Source organism: Schistosoma mansoni, chromosome 6 (assembly GCF_000237925.1).
Source record: "Schistosoma mansoni strain Puerto Rico chromosome 6, complete genome".
Lineage (NCBI taxonomy): Eukaryota > Metazoa > Platyhelminthes > Trematoda > Strigeidida > Schistosomatidae > Schistosoma > Schistosoma mansoni.
The window spans coordinates 11210941-11235868 of NC_031500.1; the positions used below are offsets into that span (position 1 = coordinate 11210941).

The 24928-nt window shown below is 34.8% G+C and overlaps 1 protein-coding gene across 1 annotated transcript in view; it reads right to left on the bottom strand.

Annotated features, from left to right (window-relative positions):
• The window catches only part of Smp_135670 (hypothetical protein), a gene marked incomplete at its 3' end in the record, with an annotated part of 52213 nt that overhangs the window by 4376 nt on the left and 22909 nt on the right, over positions 1–24928 (bottom strand). The window contains exons 9-14 of the mRNA XM_018798249.1: positions 24405–24479; positions 16755–16847; positions 14752–14863; positions 11891–11980; positions 10392–10509; positions 8494–8648 (exon numbers count right to left, since the gene is read on the bottom strand). Coding sequence (XP_018653210.1) covers positions 8494–8648; positions 10392–10509; positions 11891–11980; positions 14752–14863; positions 16755–16847; positions 24405–24479 — 643 coding nt within the window. The remainder of the gene's footprint in view (positions 1–8493; positions 8649–10391; positions 10510–11890; positions 11981–14751; positions 14864–16754; positions 16848–24404; positions 24480–24928) is intronic.

The following is a 24928-nucleotide window of genomic DNA, read 5'->3' on the forward strand; positions in this document are numbered from 1 at the left end:
TTACTATTATTATTATTATTACTATTATTATTATTATTATCCATGTCTCCTCTTACCCCCCTCCCATTCCCAGTCTAGCTGACCTTTTACTTTCTATATATAAATGTTCTTAACAAGTATATGTGGGATCAGATTGGTTCGAAATGTATTGTACTAATATATCATCATATAGTTCTGATAATCCTCGTCTTCTTATTACACTATCGAAGTGTATCAAAGGGACTAATGGCTTTAAAATTATACAGTTGAAGTAAATAAAATCATCGACAAAACAAAAGAATAATGATTAATTTACGAATAGTTTGTTCACTTATTCAATATTTCCATTTATTTATTTTTTTTTAAATTTTGTTCTCCTGGATACCAAATGATAAATCTGTATTGTTTATACGATACACAAATATATATACCAATGTTCAAATAAATGACATAATTTTTGATGGTGGAATTTGTAATTCATAATTAACCTGTTTTTAATAGAGAATAATAAACATGAGTTTAAGTAGTATATATTGTTGTAAACAAAAATAAAATAAAATGTATTTTAAGAAAATCTAGCTAGTAAATGAGTTCAATGAATAAATCAATTAATCATGAATAATAAATAAACTGAGGCATGAGTCAATAGAAGCCAGACGACCAAGGAAAACCTGAAAGCACTGGACGGCCGTTTCGTCCTACTGTGGGACTCCTCCTTGGCGGTGCGCATCCACGACCTCGCCTCGCGAGATTCTAACCCAGGACCTACCAGTCTCGCACCAGAGCACCTGACCGATAGACTACTGAGCCGGCATCTGATGGTCATGGATGCGCACTGCTAAGGAGTCCCACAAAAGGACGAAACGGCCATCCAGCGCTTCCAGGTTTTTCTTGGTGGTCTAGCTCCAACTGACTCATGCTTTCAACTATGCAAATACTAAATCTCCACAAGAAACCCCTTCTGAAAATAAACTTAAGTTAATCTGCTTTGATTTAAATGAACAAATTTCATCTCAGCACAATAAGACAAAGTTAACCAGATGAAAATAATAACGGTATTAGGAATAGTAAAGAGACGAAAATAGACCGTAGTTAGTAAAGTGGACTAATTTCATGTATTGATTTAATGGCTTCTAATCTTCTTCCTCAAAAATATCTCATTCATTACCGATCGGTTGGACAGTAATTAAATATATACGTAATTGATGTAAGAGACGATTTGACTATGAGGTAAAAACTTCCGGAACTATTCTTTTACGATTATATATATATATTGCATTTCTATTAAGCATTTTACACTTATAAACTAGAACCGATTATCTGTGTACCCAGTATTACGTTCTTCACATCTTTAATTTTGTTATCCCATATTATTACTATGACACAATTGATCTGCTGCATGGTCTGGTCAAGTATGCATATAAATGAATGTCTAAAATATAGTAATGATCTTGTACTGATGATCATTGTTTTTGTGTTTTTTCGCTTCGTTTGTTGCTAGTTGTTATTGGGCCAACCTCCAAGCATAGATAGACGATATTATTATTACAAGTGAACATATAAACATTTAGAATACGCTCAAAAGTTGGCTTTTTCATTCATCAATTTATTTTGAAACAGTGAGAAGGAATGCAAATTTTTCCAAAGTGTGACAAGTGATCTTTCATTTTTCGAGATCTTTCGGGGGAAATTTATCCAATACTGATTAGATAAACCATTTCTTTGAGTTTTTCGGGCTTCGAAAAACTTTGACGATGGATATTTTTGTACTCTTCATTACTTTGAACAATGAAATGCTGTTCTCCAAAGATTCTAGTCGATTTATATTTTAAATATAACATGCAGTTTAATGTATAAATCTTCACATGATTGTTGAATTAAACTATTATTTATCATATCATCTTTTGCATCTACTCAAATGACTGTTATCTTCACTAGAAAATGAACAATCCTCCAACCATTAACCCCTCAAGATAGTTTTACTATTGACTAATTTCATTGTACTATCATTTTCATAAATTTTCTATATTCTACTCTCATAAATTCAATGACAAAGGTGGATTTCCTACCATCCATGATTAATTTCAGATAAAATGTTCTCGACTTGGGTGTTAATATGTTTTATCTTTTTTCTCCCTCCAGCACTAATAATCTCCGAGGTCATAGCAAGAAGGTTCACAAACCGCGATCTAATAAACTAAAGATGGGGTCCCGTTTTTCTCATCCAGTGGTCTATGACTGGAACGCATTACCCGAATAAGTGGCATCAGCCCCATCAGTGAATATTTTCAAGGAGAAGCTGGACCTTCACTAGAAGGCAATCATCAACCTACTATCCCTATTACTGAAGACTGATACAAAGTTTAAATAATGAAATTACTAGTTCTACTGATTCTCTTTAGAAAATAATCTTTCTTACCTTAGAATTCATATATTGTTGTAATAAATGTCGTAGTTCAGCATTTTGTTTTCTTAAACCATCTGTATCATGTATTAATTTGGCTCGATGTTTTAATATATTGTAATATTTTTCTAAAGCTATATATAAATTATTCCATATTTCTTCCCATTCTTCAGTAACTATATTCTGTCTGTATACGTAAATGTATAAATGTGTATAGTAAGAATAAGAAGAGTATTATTAACATGTATTAAAAAAATTTTTTTCATTGATGATTTTAGAATATTAATAGTTGAGATCATGAATCAATTGAAGCTAGATCACCATGGAAAACCTGGAAGCACCGGCCGCAAGATCATGGATCTATTAAGGTTATATATTAACACTGTAGGATGCTGGTTCAGTGGTCTAGAGGTTAAGCGTTCGCACGTGAGACCAAAGGTCACAGGTTCGAGTCCTACATGGGGGACCGTGGATGTGTGCTGTTGAGGAATCCCATACTAGGGCGAAACGGCCGTATAATATAGTGTTTCCAGGTTTTCAATGGTGGTCTAGCTTACATGGACTCATATGTTCAACTATCAAAATTACTATAATCTCCATAAACCCTCATTATGATCATAATTTCAGAGTAAGCTCAATGATGTGTTACATAACTTTGGTTTACTTTATTTCAACTAGTGGCATTACTCAGTGTCTATTAGTTGAATTTCCTTAAAAAGTGTTTTCGCTGAGAATGGATAACAGCTGGAACGACCCGGAGTAAAATCTTAAGGCAAGTATTGTTTCACTTATGCGTAAATGATCTTCCTAATTCTTGACCATTATTGGTCTTGTTATTTGCCAAAGATATCAAAATATCCGCCAATGATGAATCTATCCCAATGGCAACTAATCAACTGAAACCTTTAATATTAACAAACAGGAAAGTAGAAATCCGTACCAGTATAGAATACAATTCAAAAAGAACAAACGAAATTAAGGAAATCAAAATAGTGGTTGAATAATAATGAAATGATAATCATGCGTCACCAGTAAGAGTGTGATGTAGTTTGCCACTGAGAGAAGACGGACAGAATTCTCTGTAAACTAGTATGTAGATTAATGTTACATATGAAAGACTAATTTCATTGTGATTTAATTCGATTTCAAATTATATGACTGATACATATTTTTTGTCAGTTAATTGTGGTTCTAAACTATCGTCTGGTTCTCATCCATCCATGGGATATTATGGAAGTAAGTACTGCTTGATCTAGTGTACCTTATCGTACTGTTTATAGTACTTCTCATCAGTAGGATCAAATCTGTTATCATTTTCGCATTTATGACGAACTAATAGATTCTCACTGCTCGAATCGATTTTAAACTTTATTATCTAAACTCATCAATCATTGATTCTGATTACAGCATAAACATCAAACAGGAAAGTTTCACGAGACGACAACTGTTAGGAACGGGTTAATAAGCCGAAAAAAGGATACTTTAAAATATGTTCCCCAGGAAATCACTATCGATAATTTTAATGAGTATAGTCTAAGGGCTTATTATTGTTCAATACTTAAGAGCTGATTAAACTTATCGACTGTCGATATATGATTTAAAATTCACTAATCATCGTTAATTACTTATATACCTGTTACTCAGTTTTTGTACTACAAATAACATGATGTTTTGTACAGATTAAAGTTTATTACTTATGGAGCGTTATGATCTTATCTTTGATGTAAATGATCGTTATTTTTGGGATAAACGGAGTGCTAGGTTGGGTTGTATCGAGTACTGTGTGATCAAGACATAGTGACAGGAAAGTGGTTTTATGACCACTCTCATACACTCTCTCTAATTCGATTATCGATTGGTTCACCTGTATTGCCAGTAGAACCACTGACTTTCCATTCGCCGATCAAAATAATGACCAATGAACAATAACAACGATTTGAATGCTCGTTGGTCCTCGAGCTCCTTTTAACCCAGTAGTCAGTCAGAAAACGAAAATATAGAAGAGACGTTTTCTAATGCTCTCAATTATTAGCACAATCGGATGATTATGATGTGTACATAACTCAGTAACAAGTGATAAAAAACCAGAGAAATAGGACAATAATTAATGATAAATCTGAAATAATACGACATATGGTAAAAATTTATGGATCAAACAAAAGCTTAGAAATGGTACATAAAAAATACAATAGTCTAAGCACTCACTAGTTATACAACAAAAATATAAATAATAATCCTTTACAAATTACACTTTTACACTACTATTCCTACTAAATCAATAACCATTTCAGATATTTAAATTTGAATAATCGAAGATATATCGGGTAAATGTTTTCCTTTTCTGATTGAGAAGTCAGTAACTAAAGAATTTTCAATTATTTTCAGTAAAATATTGTAGAGATCGTCGAAATTCATTAAAATCATGAATCAATCCAAGTTAGATCACCAATGAAAACCTTGAGTCACTGGATGGTTATTTCATCCTAGTATGAGACTCCTCGATAGTGTACATCTACGATTCCACATAAAGAAACCAAATACTATTGAATCCCAGCTCAGTAATCTAGAGGTTAAGCATTCGCACGTGAGGCCAAATGTCCTGGGTTAGAGTCCCACATGAAGGATCGCGGGTGCATACTGCTGTAGAATCCTATACTTGAATGAAACAGTCGTCCAATGCTTCCAAGTTTTTAATAGTGGTCTAACTTAGGTCAGTTTATAATTTCAATCGAAAACATTTATTTATGTTAGTTGATTAGATGAAATTTATTATTAAATAATTAAAAAAAACTCCACTGGTTACTGCTTCTCACTAGAACTCCAGGAAATACCTCATGGAGCCAGTCACTAGTGAACATATGACCATTATCAGAAGGGGGGTTTTGTGGAGATTTTAGTAATTTTATATATAGTTGAGATCATTAGTGAATTGAAGCTAGACCACCATCGAAAACCTGGAAGCACTGTTTGACGCCCGTTTCGTCCTATTGTATGGCTTCTCAGCAGTGCATATCCACGACCCCGCCTCGCGAGATTCGAACCCAGGACCTATCAGTCTCGCGCGCGAGCACTTAATCGATAGACCACTGAGCCAGCCGGCATCCAACGGTGTTAATGTCTAACTTTAACCAATCCACGAAATCGAGCAACCATTCACCAATGTCTTCAGTTAGTTGATGTCTCCCAACAGACCTAGTTGAAATCGACTGGTCACTGCTTCTCACTAGAACTCCAGGAAATACCTCATGGAGCCAGTCACTAGTGAGCATATGATAAGGGGGTTGTTTGCGGAGATTTTTTTTTAGTAATTTTTATATATAGTTGAAATCATTAGTCAATTGAAGCTAGACCATCATGGAAAACCTGGGAGCATAAACCAATATCAACCACAAAATTGAAAAACAAAAATCTTACTTATATTTATCCCAATATATTAAATCTTTTGAATCATCACGAATTCTATAATCATCAAATTTATTAATTTTATTACTAATATTATTATTAGTATTATCATTATCATTAATGGTATTTTGATCATTTGAAAGTTCACGTTTACGCATATCTTCAGTAAATTGATATATTACATCAATAACATGTACCGGTGAAATTAAATTCCATTTTAATAAAGATTTTTCAGTTTTATGACAAATAGGTGACTTTGGAAAAGGGAAAGAAAAAACAAAAAAAACAATAAAATTTATTAGTTTTCAACTTATTTATCATTTTCATAGTTGAAAGCGTGAGTCAATTGAAGCTAGACCACCAGGGAAAACCTGGAATCGGTTAAGTGCCATGGCGCGAGACTGGTAGGTCCTGGGTTCGAATCTCGCGAGGCGAGGTCGTGGATGCGCACTGCTGAGGAGTCCCACAATAGGACGAGTTGGCCGTCCAATGCTTCCAGGTTTTCCCTGGTGGCCTAGCTTCAATTGACTCACGCTTTCAACTATGAAAACACTAAATCTCCACAGAAAACCCTTCTGATCATTTATCATTGTTGTTTTGTGTAAAAAGTGTTTTTTTTATCATGAATGAATTAGTGTCATTTTGAAGAATTCTCTACCATTTCTTATAGATGACGTTCCCAGAAACCATATATATCACTTTTAGGCTTTCAAGTTGGAATTTGTTGATTAAGATTATTTACTTCAGTCCATTTCGCGACAGGGTGCAATTATTTCCAAAATGTATTTAGTGAATAACTGACTACCTCACTCCCAAAGTAGTCGAATCTTATTGGTTACACTAAACTTATCTATAAAAAATTCAACTAACTAAATACTATTCTGTAATTTTGCCCCCAAGTACCCTGGTATGGCCGTATGTGGAGAGAGTCCACTCTCCATCTCCAAATACTCTCACACGGCCATGAGTATACAGCCACTGCTAGGGAGGTCCTACTCACTGCCTCCTCGTGGCGGGGGTATTTTTTACGAATTTGAGAGGACGGAAAGCGAATATCCGACGCTTTAACCGATCTACTGGATGTGGAGTGTTCACCTAGGGGAGTTGGAAAACCATGATTCCAAACCAATGGTGCACATGAGCTCCAGGATCCTGAGGGAATAAATGGCGTATGAACCAATCGTTGGTCACTGACTACCATGGGACTGCATCTCCTTACGTTGCTCCACTGCTTTGTGGACCAGACATTTAGGTCAAAGGCTCCGGTTGTGGCCCCCTAAGGAAACCACCTGCTTCGGTCGGGCACCCGGACAATATTACAGCCCACATACAGATAAAGTGACTTGTGTGGCGCATATCAATTTGGTGCCTCATTGTACCAATGTTTATGTGTTTAAGTAAATAAATAGTTAGAGTACTTTTATTTTGTTTATTGAACAAATGAAATTCATATTGTTTTCCTAAAGATAGATTCAAAACAATGATGATCTAAAATGTTGGGAAAATAACACTGACAACATTCATTTTTATAAACAACTGTGAATGAAAATGACCATAATTGACCACATTCAAGTGTTATTTCAACGATAATAAATGTTATATCAAATATCACTTATTGAAACTCTTACAAATTGGTCGTTATTAATCAATTCATTTCTTCCTACTGCGTATTGAATAAACAAGGTTTAAACAACAAATATGTATTAAATTGAAGACAATCAACAGCCTTAAATCAAGATATAGTGTACTCGACATTGAGTCGCATACACTAGTGGTGACACTGGAACTTGACTGGTAGGATTCAATCAATATTAAGGATTAGACTTAAATGACATTGATCACTACCACTTGAACAATTTATATGAATATCCCAGTCAAACAGGTCAGTCACGGGATTAAATGATCAGTGATGACATTTCAGATTGTGAAGTTAGATGATTCGGCCTCCAATGAGATATAGATTATCCATTTCTTGCAGATTCCTAGTATGCCTTGCTAACAGATATCAAGTGACACGAAACCTAAGTCAGATAGGGTTCCCTGCTGACTACCTCCAACCATCATACAAATAAGATGCCTCAACTGAGCAGTAAACGTGAAAGTAATAAATACCTCGAACAAGTGGTATCGTAGTAACAACATTAAACCAAACAATGGTTTAGAAAGACTATCAGTGTAGGAGTTTGAAGAGATTGTTGAATTGTGTATATTATATCACAGATTGATTTTAGTTAGACAACCATTGGAAAACAGGGACCATTGGATTTTTATGTTGTCCTTCTGCAGTGAACAACCATGAATCAATCCATTGAGGATTGAAATCAAGACTTTTAGATCTTTCAGTGACAGTTTAACCTTAAGACCACTGAGCTGACATTCAGTATCCTACATATCTAACATCAATCAATTTAAAATGTTGCTTAACCGTCTTCTAATGCCATCGGTTAGTGACTACTTCACGGATGACATAGTCATAATTTCACGCTAGAAGTTTTAGAATTATCTCTTTCATTAAGTTATTACTAATGTTTTTATATACCTAATTTAAAAAACATTTTAATGATTTTATATAGTTGAGATCATGAGTCAATTGAAGCTAGACCACCATGGAAAACCTGGAAGCACTGGATTGATTGTTTTGTCTAAAAATATATTTCATTTTATCTAGTGAAGAAAGGAATTAAAAAAGGAGTAGAAATAAGACTTACTTCATCAGTTTTTACTGAACATTTCCCAGTAGCAGTTGATTGAACTTCATTGCTTTCATCTTGTACAATTTTGAGAGTTTCATTCATTATATCAGATGACTCTTGTAAACTCTGTAAGCTGACATATTTCGGTGGAGATTTCTGAACAGATTCATCTGTGAAATTTGATTTGATTGGGTAAATTTTTTATTTAAATCTAATAAGGTGATTATTTTAAAAATTCAAATTGAAGTTAGACATTAACACCATCGGATGCTGGCTCAGTGGTCTATCGGTCAAGTGCTCGCGCGCGAGACTGGTAGGTCCTGGGTTCGGATCTCGCGAGGCGAGATCGTGGATGCACACTACCGAGGAGTCCCATAATAGGACGAAACGGCCGTCCAGTGCTTCCAGGTTTTCCTTGGTGGTCTAGCTTCAATTAGCTCATGCTTTCAACTATGAAAATTCTAATTAATTATAATCTATCCAAGACTCTCATCAATTTTAGTTGACATACTTTACATTAGGGAAGTGAAGATCATAACTGAAATATAAGTATTTGTTGTCATCCGATTGGAAAGATTATAGTTTACATTACAGATTAACTTAAGCTAGAGAACTATTGGAAACCAGAGGTGGGTGAAAATCTGTTTTGTCTTCGTTTGAGCCTCTTTAGTAACATGTTCCTAAAACCTACCTACTTCTTTAAGATTTCATTTGAGATAGTACTTATACTAAACGCACATTATTTGACAATATATATTATTTAAAAGTAACCATATATTGTTGATGATGTTCATAGTATTCATCGGGACTTGAAAAAGCAGCTCCACCACAATTTCGAATCAATTGGTTTAATTTACATGCTTCAATTTAATCAAAATGATTCAGATCATCATCTGGGATAAGATAATACTTTGATTGGTACTCATCGACTGACTAGTGTAATCCGACGAAACTCTTTGGCCTTCCCCCTCCGCTCGACAAACAAAAAGAAGCTATATAGATCATTTGTGATGGAAACTCTAATAACTAATAAATACAATAAAAATGTTTGCAAAACTCCGAAACACTCTAAACACTTTTAAAGTTAATCAAACTAAATAAATACAGATCGTTATTGTTAATGAATGGTAAACAAACAAGTTACTAGGGGTGTTCAACAAAACCAAGGGAACGCGTTTCGTCCTTATTTTTGACTTGTCGGTTGGATGTACTAGGACCTTAGTACCGATGTTCACAATAATGTATAAATCTAGTACCGAATGAAATTATTATAGCATTTAATTATTATAGTACTTATAACAATGACTGGGTTAAGGATAGGGTACTAGGTAAAGTTGGGAAATCGATTGATGAGGTAGTAAATCTTCATCAACTGAAGTGACTGGGACATGTGTTATGTATTCTCAGCCACAGTCTACCTCGACGACCGATGTCAATAGGTGCAGACTATCTAGTTGTCGTTCACAGGATTATCATAACCAATGTTTAGAGACTTTGAATAATATGGCTCAAAATCACTTGCAATAGTGCAAGTGTATCCATTCTCTAGCTTCCCCCAAACTCTGGGCCAATGAAATTTTCAAATCGTGTTTTGTATCTTTATTTCACTAATTTGTACTTTTTTAATTGCATCTTCGATACTGAATCTTTACTATTACTGATACTGTTATGAACTCTACTATACTGGGATTTGGTGTGACAATTTCGTCTCTCTGTGCTTTGAACCAATGTACATAATCACGGGTTCCACATTGTCACTGACTGACTGACTGACTGAGTACTTCCAACAATAATGGAAGTTGGATTAATCTTATAATACTCTGACAAATCATATATACATCAAGTTACTTTGTTTTATATTTGTAGAAAAATTTAATACTGCAAACAACTGTGTTAAACTTCATTAAATTTACTTGATTCTTCAGTGGTTGTTGAAGATATACGTTCAAATTGAGATTGATTATCTTTCTGTTGTTCGATAAAATATGTAAATAACATGTTTAGATCTTCTTCCGTTTGTACACCCAAAACCTTCATTGAAAACAACAACAACACACCAATGATTCAAGGTTTTAAAACTTCATAATGTTTTCATGAAATATTCACATTCTAGATTTATTCTACTTTCAGTAAACTGAAAAAAGAAACTGATTATCATGTTAGTTCCATTTAGTGAGAAAACTGAATCAAATTCGCTGAGGTAAAATCAATTAATGAATAGAAAGACTGAAATTTCTATTTTACAAAGTTGTATAAATCATTTCAGTTAGATAAAAGACTAAACTTTGACTGACGATAAAATGAATAATGTAAAGAACAGAGAATAAATAGAATGCGGCTAGCAGTGGAATCCAGGATGGGCATTTAGTCATGTTAAGGACTCGTCATTTGAATGTACCTAGATCTCAGAGTTGATGTCCACTGCAAGACTCAAATCCAGTACCGTTTACTTCAAACGCCATCGTGTTATTCACTTAGTTACTGAATCCATATAACCAGTCACTTATACAACGAGCATGAGATCGAATTCAATTTGAAATGGTTTGGACTGAACTTTGAATTAGTCTTCGTTGGTATATTGGCACCCAGTGCGAATTGCCTGTTTCGGTGATTGAAACCACTATGAAAGATATACTGAAGATATAAAATGTTTCTACACAGCTGTAGCCTACTCTCCAATGTAATATTTTAAAAGAGAATGAGAGTTGAGCATAATAAACCATAAGATTATCAAAACAAGACATGATGCTGATTGGTGAGGTCACACTTTAACTTATAAGTTGTTCAAGAGTCGACCTAAGCTAAACCACCATTGAGAACCTGGAAGCACTAAACGGCCGTTTCTACCCAGCATGGGACACCTCAGCAGCGCGCATCCATGATTCCTTACGTGGGACCTTTGGTCTCGTGCTGGAACGTTTAACCTAGTGTATCCAACTGTTAAAATACTACAATCTTCACAAATATCCATACTAATAATAATCATTTGTTCACTAGTGACCAGCTTCAAGATGGATCCCCTATAGTCCTAGTGAGAAACTGTGACAAGTGGAGTTCAGTCCATGTCGAGTGTGAGACAGTTATTCACCTCAGACAATGGATGAAGGGTTGCGCAAGATCATGAGTCAGTTGAAGTTTGACGGTAACACCGTCGGATGCCGGCTAACTGGTTTAGAGGTCATGTGTTCCACTAAGAGACTAAATGTCCTGAGTTAGAGTCCTTCATGAGGGGTCGTGGATGCACACTTCTGAGAAGTTCCACATTAGCACGAGATGGCCATTCAGTGCTTCCTGGTTTTCACTGGTGATCTTACATTGATCGATTCATGATTTCAATAAAAACTCAACAATCTCCATAACCCTACACTGTTAATATTTATTCAATGTAATTGTTTTTCAAAAACCTACTTACCGTTAGTATTGTATCTAGACGTAGAAGTAAGCCTTCTTCATATCCTAACGGTTCTAATAAACGTTTCATGTTTTCATCAATTAAAAATTCCTACAATTATTGTTATAAAATAAAAAGTGTTAGTGTTATTTAACTAAAATGTAAGTTGATCAGAGTTTGAATTTCTCTTTGCTTTTTATGCATCAATATTGAATATAATTGTTAACTCTCAACCAGTAGTATGAGGCCAATTATCATTTTGTCAATGTTCAATAGAAGTGTATGATCTGGCTCTCCTACCGCACACGCAACAACATATGCCAAGAAGAAACTGATCGATTGCAGTCCTTAATGACAATGAGAAGATACAAACAAATAATACCAAGTGAATTTAAACTTCACCCCATTATGCAAGCTAGTGGTGCACCAATCAAATTACACTTAACGGAGAAGCTTTGGAGGATGTGAAAACCTTTACATATCTGGGTAGCATCATTGATGAATACGGTGGATCTGATGCAGATGTGAAGGCGCGTATCGGCAAAGCAAGAGCAGCATATCTACAATTGAAGAACATCTGAAACTCAAAACAATTGTTAACCAACACCGAGATCAGAATTTTCAATACAAATGTCAAGACAGGTCTACTGTATGGGGCGGAAACCTGTAGAACTACGAAAGCCATCATCCAGAAGATACAGGTGTTTATCAACAGTTGTCTACGCAAGATACTTCCGATCTGTTGACCAGACACTATCAGAAACAAGTTACCGTGGGAGACAACAAACCAGATTTCAGAGGAGAAAGAGATCAGGAAGAAGCGCTGGAAGTGGATAGGACACACACTGAGGAAATCACCCAACTGAGTCACAAAGCAAGCCCTCACATGGAATCCTGAAGGCCAAAGGAAAAGAGGAAGACCAAAGAACACATTACGCCGAGAAATGGAGACAGAGATGAAAAGAATGAACAAGGATTGGATAGAACTAGGAAGGAATGCCCAGGACAGAGTGGGGTAGAGAATGCTGGTGGGCGGCCTATGCTCCACTGGGAGTAACAGGCGTAAGTAAGTAAGTCAATAAAAGTGTGATATCTCAAATTTTCTAGCATCTTTTTGTTCATACAGTGTGTTTGTGGTGTATATAAGATTATAACTTTCTCAGAGGATTTCATTTTAATCTTCTGTAGCTATCCATAGATGTCTTCCATAGAACACGTTAGTGAAACGAGCAAATAAAATGAAAATTAAAGCCTGAAATAAAATCCGTGGTGAAAATTATGTTCTTATGTCCACGATTCACTCACCAAATGATAATGTACGTATATTGAACATTGAAAAGCGAATCCGCTACAAATTCACGAACACGTATTCCATCCCCAGTTAGTATAAACTGATAGATGGAGGAGAGGTATTCATTATACTGAGATTCAAATGTATGCCATTCAGCAGCACAAAGACAATACACTTATCATTGAGTTACTCAGTAAAAAACATTAAAAAAATGATAACCATGGTCAGCTGATAGTCAAATTTTGACGATCCAATACCGTTTAATGTTGAATAATACATTTACATCATCATACTGGATAAATTGGTTGATATAGTTTGATGTAAATTTTTAAATAAATCACTAAACGTTCACTTCTTGTAAAGTGGACACAGTCAAGAGTTCAGCAAATATCCTATCATAACATAGGATATAGATTGTACCACATCACGAAAAACACCAAATTTTTACGCAGTGTGGATGTATTGTCTGTAACTCAGTGGTTGAATATTATCTCACTCTCCACGAACCCTTACAGTAGTTAGTTTAATATTGTCTATAGTCATAGAAGTACATTTTCGAGAAGCCTAATTAAAATACCTGTTCAATGGTCTCTCATTACATCAAGTTTTTAGCTAGTACTAATCTGAAATCAAAAGTATTTGCAAATTAACTAATCTCCGATTTTTAAATTAGTTGATTTGTAATTCTATTTTGAACAGTTAAAAAGGTATGGTATTTAACAAGGGAATCCCTTTTCAACATATTTACTATTTAGCTATGCGGTGATATATATATATATATATATATATATATATATATATATGCATTACCACTTCGGAGTTTCATACTAGGATTAAACCGGGGTTCAATACTTCCTGATTTTTAATGGTTGTTTAACTGAAATCAGTATTGTTATATCCTAGTGAAGATGTAAGTACAAGTAACTTCCGGGATCTATTAATGGACGATTGTTCTATATATATTCTTATTGTTTAACTATTGAGTAGCTGGATTGTGTATATCTATATTCATCTTATCATAAGCTTTATTTTGATTTATGAATTATTATTATACGAATTACTGTTCCGAAATTGTATCCAGATTATTGATTACTGTCTCCCACGTTCACAGCCACATTTGGCTTGATCTTGTACAAATATTATTTTCTATTTTATGATGTGATGTGGTCTGTCTGTCTGGTATATATACCGAGTATGCTTGAAATAAATGATTCTCATAGATTCGCATAGCAGAAGCTGCAATCGGTGTTCTGGACTCAATTGAAAGGGCTAGGCGGACAAAGAACCAATAAGGACGCTAGACTGCTCATACCAGTTGAACGTCATTGATTTGGTACAGTGTTAAGATCGGAAAGTCCTATTCTGATTGATAGATAATTCACGTGATAAAAAGCCGGGCATAAGACCACAACAAATTGGCATACGGCTTTGTTCTTCTTTTATAAAGTCACAACAAGTATATCATGTAAACTTTATTATACAACAATCTCCACAAGCACTCTATACTAACAATAATCTATAACAGTTTAATAAACAAATTCAATGCATTTTAAGTCTAATTAAATCGTAAGGAAATAATGTGAAAACTTACAGGTTCATAACACAGTAAGTGCAAAAATTCTTGTACAATTTTTGATGAAACTTCTTTCAATGTTGTAGGGATTGTGTTTTCTGAGGTTACATTCTGTGAATCTGGAAATTTTCTAAAAGATTGAAATTTAATCGATATTTAGTAAGAAAAAAATATTGGCTGATACACCTTTTTTGATTGTTAAAATATGAATGATTACTGAAGTTTCAAATTGTATCTTAGTTGACAAGGAGTAATGATTTGTGTACTATTCGTTTCAGTAAACATAATGAGGGATACATTGTGTAACTTGTAAATTAAACACATGCATTAGCTAAATGTCTTATGAAATGATAAGTAAGAAATACAAGTGAAGTAGTCGACTTTGGATTAATGTTAAACATGACAGGATAATTTCAAAAGCTCAGCTCCATTTGAAATAGACGCAGTTAATGTTGTCTAGAATAACTATAAAAGTTAGACTGTACTCCATAGACAAACCAATACAATTTGAGATAACTGTCCTTGAATGTTTGGGAGGAAATTCAAAATGCAGTGCTGAAAAGCATGTATCTTATTAACAGCTAAGTGAAAATTGTTTATATCTAGCTCTTAACATTCTTGAAGTTTATTAACCTATCTGTTGTGAAATCACAAAACATGGCGTATAAGATAAGTGACAAGAAACCCCAGTTCCTGATACAGATTGTATCTGAAATGCCAACTACACTTTGAATGTACACGATATGATTCAGTGCGTATCATCTGAATGTTCAGTCATCGTACCATAGATATAATATTTTAAAATGATTTTTGTACCTTTCAAGGGAACTAAAAAGCTTTGGTGACTTGAATTCAAAGGACTATTAGTATTATTCTTCACTCTTATAACCATTTTCCCACTTTAACTTCTACACATAACATTACCTAGATTCCTAATCACTAATTCTAACCTTTTTCGCGTTTACTATGGTAAATAATCCGCCATATAAAGACGTATTAATCATGTAAAAACTACCTTCCTAGTTGTCATACACTTCGTTGATTAATTATCCTTCGTAATACATTAAGCTTTGCAACTCACTCAAGCTCACCATTCTCAATTACATTTCCAATCATCTATTATATCATAGCTAATTCTGTTATTACTTTGACAGTTTGGTTTCTTGATCAAAATTTGGCCGATACCTTCTAAACGTAAGTGTACAATTATTATACTTGAAACTATACTTTTAAAACTATAAAATGCTGTAATTTGGGCTCTTTTTGAACAAAAATTGGGTAGAAGTAGAAAGGAAAGCCCAGGACACAGGGGGTTAGAGAATGCTGGTCGACAGCCTATGTTCCATTAGGAGTAACAGGCATAACTAAGTAAGTAAGTAATTTGGGTTCTTTTACTACGAGTCAATTTAAAACTTTACGTAACTGATTGTAGTAACTATTTTACAATTCTTATGATATTAACTCTTCAAACGTAGTTAGAATCACTTATCAAGTATATTTCTTGTCTGGTTTTATTTAGTTCGCTGCAAATTAAAATGTTTCCATCAAAGTGACTGAGATATAAGTTAGAATCTAGGAACTGGACGTAAACCTATCTGGCTTGTCTCAATATAACATTGTCCCAGTTTATAAGAATGAAAATCCTCTTTTGATAACAGACGAATCAGTTTGGCTAGTACTGTGTCTAAAATATTAACGTTACTAATCATACGATGCTTAAATAAGTATTTTGAAGAGCGAATTCGCGAAAACCAGACGGACTTTAGACCTAGATTTGGATGTATCGACTAAATATTCGCCTCATGTAGGATTGCAGAAGGTTTAACCTTCCGAGTCCCAAATAGGACGAAACGCGTGTCCAGGTTTTCACTTCTAGCCACTATACATCTTTTCTTAAAATCACTATTGGTCTAAACTCAATGTTACATAGATTTTATGAACATCAATTATTAATAGTGTAAGTTTTGTGCTTAATTGAATACAAGTTCTAAATGGGATAGAAGAATAAATTTTGAATTTACTTCTTGTCAGATTGTAAGGCTAATTCCATTGCAATTATAACTGGAGGTTTACTGGTGATCTGTTTCACTGGACCCACATTTTCCATGAATGATCTAGAAAATAAACAATGAAACCATAAATAATAGTTACTGATCATGAGCATATCCCTTTTCTTAAAGGTCTTTTTATTTACAGCTATGATATCTTCACTTATGAACAATATAATAACACCAATAGAATCACCTCCTTCGTATAATCGGCTGTGAGGAACCGCTAGGTGTTCTACGGTCATTTTTTATATTTCTTAAATTTTTTCATCGTTTTTAAAAAAAATTTTCATCCCATTTTCCAATTTTTTTCATTTTGTTTCGTCCAATTAAATGGCTAGTTCTAAGTTAGTTATAATTGGTTATTTATTTCTTAAAATTGATATAAAATGTAAGTACTTGTCGACACAGCACCTTTTCTTCAAATTATGGACGATAGTAACGTACGAAGTACAAGCTCTGTCGTTTCTCATGTTGTCACAGAAACAGATAACATCTTCCTGAATACATTGTATCTGGTAGCGTTCCAATCACTTGAAGCGTTAAAGAGAGCCATCAAAACTTATGAAAGAGCGACGTACTGTCATTATGCGGTGAAAGATTCTCATTTCAATGGGAATCGGAAGCCGTATATTAAATTTGTATGTTGGAGAAATGGCCGTAGAAAACAAAGCCGTTCCTCACAGCCGCCGATTAGACGAAGGAGGTAATTTGATTAGCGTTATTATATTGTTCATTAAGGACTTCAATGGACACTCAATGTCCGGCCTTCATCTTTTGTAAGTTTATTGAAGGTTACTGGACTGTTATTCGTGGGAATGTTCATCACAATCATGAATGCAATTTCCTGAGGTACGACAATAATTCTTGGAAGCGCAGGTTAACGGACGCTGTACAAGTAGGACAGCCAAGTATCAGAAAATTGCTATATGCCTTAGTAAGGCGTATGTCTGAAGAACAATGTAGTATGGTGTATAACAGTGTGTATCAAGTGGTTTACGGTAGGATGCCTCCAACGCCGTTGACATCTGCAGCTACTGAGTTACAGATCGAGGCCCCCATTTCTACGGATGTCACAATGCCGTTGATCCAACAGACGGAAGTTACCAACTATCAAAGTAATGTAGGTTTGGATGCAACGTTAAGTAATGACGAGGAAGAAATTATTTCTATTAACTCAGAAGAGTTTACTGAGCGACACAACGGCGATGACGAACATGCTCACACTAAAAGACTGTGATATTTGCAATCTTACTGAGCCGACAAGTGAAATTGCTGATGGAAGTGATTGAAGTTTTTGTCCATGCTGTGCAATGTTTCATTCATTTTGTGCTTACAACTCATCATCACAATTCCATGGGTTCCACTGTCTCATATGCGGCGCTATTACGGATTCATAGTCACACGATTGTTCAGGAAAATCTGAACTTTTAAGAGACCGAGTAAAGGCCCTTTTAAGGGCCACCCACTATTTGATTTCAATTCCTTATTTCCATAGCAAAGGTCAAGGTTATGAAACTAACAAATATAATAATGCGATTATCGCTCAAGTACTCATAAACCGTTGGTAAGCTATATCAAATATAAGGTTTAAGTTATTGATTCCATACAAAGAGAAACTTCATCTGATGAATACTAATCTGACTAACAATAGTACATGCAAAGTTTCATAAGATTGTTTCAATATAATGAATAATCTCATTTCGAATGTAGGTTTTTATTTATTATAATCAGAGAACATTGGTATAGGTAAATGTCATTTGATGCCATTGACCTTAATTGCATGTAAGATTCATAATCGACCTAAAATAATTTTTTTGCAGATGTAGGCCAATTAATATAACACTTAATACAACCAATATATAAAATGGTTGTCAAAAAAAAGGTTATTTTTCTAACGTTTACTCACATACAACGAAAATGTACATACAAATCATCTTAAGTGTTCGTCTAGTATATTTAAAAAAGGTAACCGAAAAATGATTCCAGACTGTAAGTAATGTATCCGATCTTATTTACAAATGACATCAAAAAAAATAAGGTAATCTTTTGATCAGACAGCATACTAACAAAACATTTACTGTTGACATTACATGAAAAAAATCTAACACCCACTTAACAAGCACAATAACCTTGAAGATACCACAGGTATTATTGTTTGACAACACTTTACCAGTAACACTTTCTATAATCCAATCGCGCCCACCCAGTTGAATCAAATGTCAGAAGCGAGGAGGTTGGAAGATATATTTGATGGGTTATCAATTTATAAAGAAGTGACTGATCTAATCTGGCCAATGATCACAGGAGATGTTGCGCACGACGTTCTAAGACGTGATCTGGTGCGGATGCATGACCAAGAGCCTTCAGCTAAATTAGTCCATTAAAACTAATGTGGTCAGTATCCAATGTCGAATACTTACAGAGCTTACTTACTTACTTACATACAGAGCTAATGATTTTGCGGATTTATTCACAGCTACAACCTATTTACATGACTGCATACACGGAGAAGTAATTTTTTTGATCATAATTATAAACTACTCAACTACCATAGAATTTACAATGTACAGGTATAAACAATTAACGCTTGTCATGGATTAGCAAAATAATGCAATTACAATCTTGCATTTATTTACGACACCCCTTTTTAAGCCTATACTAAAAAAAATCTTTCCTATTAACAATTACAGTTTACAAAATAATCAAATTATAAATATTATTTGCTTTTTTTCTCAGAAATTCTTATTTATTTAAGATAGAGTAAAGGTTCCTTCATTTACTGATCCTTAACGGTTAGTGTGGTTGATACATGTTCTATTCATTTATTTATTTAAACACATAAATATTGATACAAAGGGGCACCAGATACATACGCGCCACACAAATCTCATTTGATTTGTGTGAGGGATGTGATACTGCCCAGGTGCCCAAACTGAAACAGGTGGTTTTCTTAGGGGACCACACTCGGAGCCTTCGACCTAAAGATCCGATCCACAAGGCAGTGGAGCATCGTGAGGAGATGTAGTCCCATGATAGCCGGTGACGAACGATTGATTCATACGCCATTTGTTCCCTCAAGATATTGGAACCAGCCCATGTGCACCATTGATTTGGAATCAGGGTTTTCCAAATCCCCTAGGTGGACTTTCTGTATTCACTAACCCGGTTAAAGCGCTGGACATTCACTTTTCGTCCTCTCAATTTCGTAAACAACACCCCTGGTGTGAGAAGGCAGTGATTTGGACTTCCCTGACAGAGGCTATATACGCGTGGCCATGTGAGAGCACTTCAAGAAGGAGAGCGGACTTTCTCCACCCTTGGCCGTACCAGGGCATTAGGGGGCTCCCTATTCATTATTTTATGATGATAATGATGATTTATTGATATGTTTACATGCATATAACCTTTATTAAAATAGCAAACTATGTGTTAAAATAACTTATGGGAATACTTAGATGAAAATTTGTTTACTAACTGTGTATTAAACATTTGACTAGCTTTGTAACTTCAATAATCACTATTATCAACAATAAAACAGCTGTCAGTTTTTTTCACAAATTATCTTTCAATGATCTACATATTATTGCTGTTACCACGATAACTCACCACTCCATTTTCATTTCTACTTGATTGAAAAAAATTTATCCCGATATACATTCACTGACACGAGTATCAAAACTCTAATGGAACAGTCAGACACAATTATTTCTTCTAAATAAAATTCAAATGTAAAAATGAAAATTCTCACATCCAATCAAAGCACTTGATGCTATTTAGATTTGAACTAATCAAACTACAAAGATGCACAATTTATAGCCAATAAGAAAAGCAATACCGGTCTCAAAATGTTTGTTCATTACCACTTGAGCACACGCTATCAAAAACAAGTTCACCAGTCACCAATTTGTAAAAATTTTTAATCATACCCTAAAATTTCTCATCAATGGGTGGTGGGAAATCATAACCGCCGTACAATTAGTGTTAACCGTTCATTTGTTATTATTTTGATCAATCTGTGATGTAAAGTGATCTCTAGATAATACCACTCGACTTGCATGCGGCTCCAGTGTTTACGACTTTCCACCCCAGAAAATTAATGTTGAATCTAATTATTAGTAGTTATATAATAATCAGAAGGGGTCTTCTGTGGAGATTTAGTATTTGCATAATTGAAAGCATGAGTCAACGGCCGTCCAGTGCTTCCAGATTTTCCTTGGTGGTCTAGCTTCAATTGACTCATGATCTCAACTATGCAAATACTAAATCTCCACAAAAAAACCCTTCTGATTATAATCATATGCTCACTAGTGACTGACTTCAAGAGACAATTCCTGGAGTTCTAGTGAGAAGCAGTAACCAGTGGAGTTCAAACCACGTCTGTTGTGAGATAGGAACTCACTGAAGACAATTGGTGAACGGTTGCTCAACTCCGTGGATTGGTTGAAGTTAGACATTAACACCGTTGGATGCCGGCTCAGTGGTCTATCGGTTAAATGCTTGCGCGCGAGACTGATAGGTCCTGGGTTCGAGTCTCGCGAGGCGAGGTCGTGCATGCGCGCTGCTGAGACGTCCCACAATAGGACGAAACGGTGGTCCAGTGCTTCCAGGTTTTCCATGGTGGTCTAGCTTCGATTAACTCAAGCTTTCAACTATGCAAGTTATATAATAAATCAGATGCAAATCATTTATTGTCTTTGATACCAGAACTATATCTTTATAACAATCGTACAAAATGATCATGTTTAGTTATTTACTGACCTTAATCAATGAATGTATCGAAGAGTAATCGATTCAGTTCTATTTAGATATCCAATGAAAATGTTAAATAAATAAAAAAGTTTTAAAAACTGCAATCTTTTTTTCAGTGAACAAAAAGAAATATTTACATGTCTGGTGGATTCCATGTTAAACCAAGTTGTTGTTCAGTAATAATTCGATGTGCATCCAGGAGACGATTAGCTAATTTTTTTAAATTCTCTTCATTCATTATCCAAATATCATGAAAATTTCTTTGTATACTTTCTATCAATAACCTTGATGAATGTAGTTTTGAAGTAATAAATAAGAAATTTGAATAACTCATTAAAATTTAATGAATGAAAATAAGAATATAAAGTAATCATATTATTTAGCTTTCATTAGAAATCATTTTGACAACAGAACTATCCATCTTCATAGTTTAAATCATGAACTGACCTTGGCTAGATCACCAATGAGATCCTTGAAGCACTGGATGGCAGTTTTGTCTTAATATGGGACAAATCAGTAGTGCACGCCCACTACCTTGCATCCGTAAGTCGATCTAGGACCTATCATCTCACGCGTCTACACCCAATGTACACACTATCGGGTTCCGGCTCAGTGGTTAGAGGTTAAGCGTTTGTGTTTAAGACATGGGTTCGACTCTCTAAGGCGGGATTGTGTATGCTCACTGTTGAGGAGTCACATACTAGAACAAAACGACCAACCAGTGCTTTCAGGTCTTCAGTGGTGGCCTAACTAAGGTCAGTTCATGACATAAACTATGAAGGTTTTACAATCTCCTTAAATCCTCTCTATACTAATTAAAGTTATATATGATAATATATTAATTATATATGATATGGATGGTGATCAGTTCTACATAAATATAGCGTGCGTATCAAGAATCTTTTTTGCGTTTTCCCGACTGATATCATTTGTGGCGAGAAACCCGTCCTCGTATCAAAGAGCGAGCTTACTGTTAACACATTGTTTTGTCTTAATACATGATTTTTGAAAATGAAGGATATATACAAGTTACCAGTATTTGATCATAGATGTCTTCACAGAATAAGTTAATCATAGTGAAACTGTAGTGAACGAGAACACGCAAGCGGGAACAACCAAATACATTCGAACATGAAATTACAGTAAATTTTTCATTTGCAAAATGTCAACCAATTGTCTCAGACCTCATTATTCCTCCGTTTTCACACCAATCATTCTCTGTTTTCGTTCTCTTCTCTTCGATCTTCTTAACTTTCTGCAGCCAGACATTTCACTTTCAATTGATGATACATACTACTTATATCTGTTGAAATCAGTAGCACACACCACAGAACCACTGAGTGACTAATGCTGGGGTAAGGAGCAGATTACAAAGTAGAAATTTTAAACGGCTGATCAAGTTGTGAAACTCCATCCATTGGTGTGTTTAGAATATAGATTACACGTATTCGAAAACCCCTTATCCTGATGTCCAGTATTGGCTAGGATAAAACTATATTGAAATGAAGCTAACAACAGACAAATGGAGGTTGATAATAAGTATATTTTTTGTGATATCCCAAAACTATATTCAATGTTAACTTTCTACTCTGGTTATTTGAGATATCAAATTCAACCTGGAGATTGATACCTACAGACAAACGGAAAGTTCAAATCAGGTCATAAGATCATTGACAATCCGTTTGAGCTACGCCGGTAAATGCAAACATCCTACCTTGGATCCCCTTAGTAACTATGATCAATGATTGTAAACTTTGAATGATATGTTCTAACTCATTATGGGTAATAGGTTTCGATAAGATGACGACACGTCTGGTTCAAAATTGGTATAAGTTAATCAACTAAGGGGATGTTAAGAGAAATTCAGAAGTTCAACCTGTGATACAATAGGATAAAGTGAGATATCAATGTATCATCACTAAACATAGATTATGATTACGTGATAGACTCCAACCACTAATTTCACATCATGCCATAAGGTTCAATCACCAATCGGTAACTTTATGGACCATTATCATGTCTTAATCTAATCACCTTTATCCTTTTTTAAATTTACTTCTACACTAGCCGTCAGTGTACATCGAGGTTGGGCGATAAAGAGGAGTATGTAACACATCTGTCAACAATCTTAGTCAATAAAGGCTAAGGTCCTCATCAACTTATCCAATGTCTCTACTTATTACTCAACATTTATCCACTCAAAGGTTCTATCACACACGATCAACACTTTGAAAGAATCTATGACGAATGATTGACAATCTAAGTATATCATTCACATACACAGGATATGTTTCACAGACACTGTATAGAGTCATAAATGTTATATTACTAGATAATTTGAAACCAATAACAAAACATTTAGTATTGTTGGTTTGAATCTTCCCATCGATGTGTTAGGACTGCAACTGGTCAGTCTCTAATTGGCATATGTGCATACTGTGCGTACTGCCTCGATATTGCCTTAATTCACAAGCATTGTGAGAAGATTCAAACAAACAATACTAAATGAATTTAAACTTCACCCCATCACACAAGCAAGTGGCTATCATGACTCAGTGACCGAGTGGATAACGCGATGGCGTTTGAAGCGAAGGGTACTGGGTTCGAGTCCCAGAGTGAACATCAACTCTGAGACGCAGGTACATCCAGCTGACGAGTCCCAAATAGGACGAAACGCGTGTCCTGGATTCCACTGCTGGCAACCGTCCATCTTTGCTTTCAATAACAAAACAGATTTTACAGCTTACACCTAATTCTCATTTGTAGTCTTAATATCTTTAATCAGTTTATGGTAAACACAATTTGTTTTTTAGCTTTCTAATTTAAGGGCTAAATAAAAATGAAGCAGTTACACTATAAACAGAATCATACTTTGATTTCTTTTGTAAATCACTATAATTTTCCATTCGCCTTTTATAATCTTCGGATAATTGTTCATTTTCTACTCTAAAAGAAAAAAGGATAATAACATTAACAATAAAGAGAGTTAGAATTATTTCCCATCTGATATTATTAGTTAGTTTGAGTGATAATATAATAAGCTCCATGTTACGTAGAAAAAGCCTCCACTCTACAGAGAGTAATTTGGCTTGTAGAATGAGATATTTCATGTACCCTATCCGTATGATTCGGTTAAAAAATAGATTCATAATGTAATATGAAAATTACATACTTATTGACTTAAATACTTACACCTGTTACCCCACGTCGTGGAGGAGCATAGGCTGCACACTAGCATTCTCCATCCAACTCTGTCCTGGGCAATCTTTTCAATTTGTTTCCATATGTTACTCATTCTTCTGATTTCTGCTAACGATTTTCGACTCGGCGTGTTTTCCGACCTTCCTCTTTTCCGCTACCCTTCACGATTCCAGGCAAGCCCTTGCCCCATGATG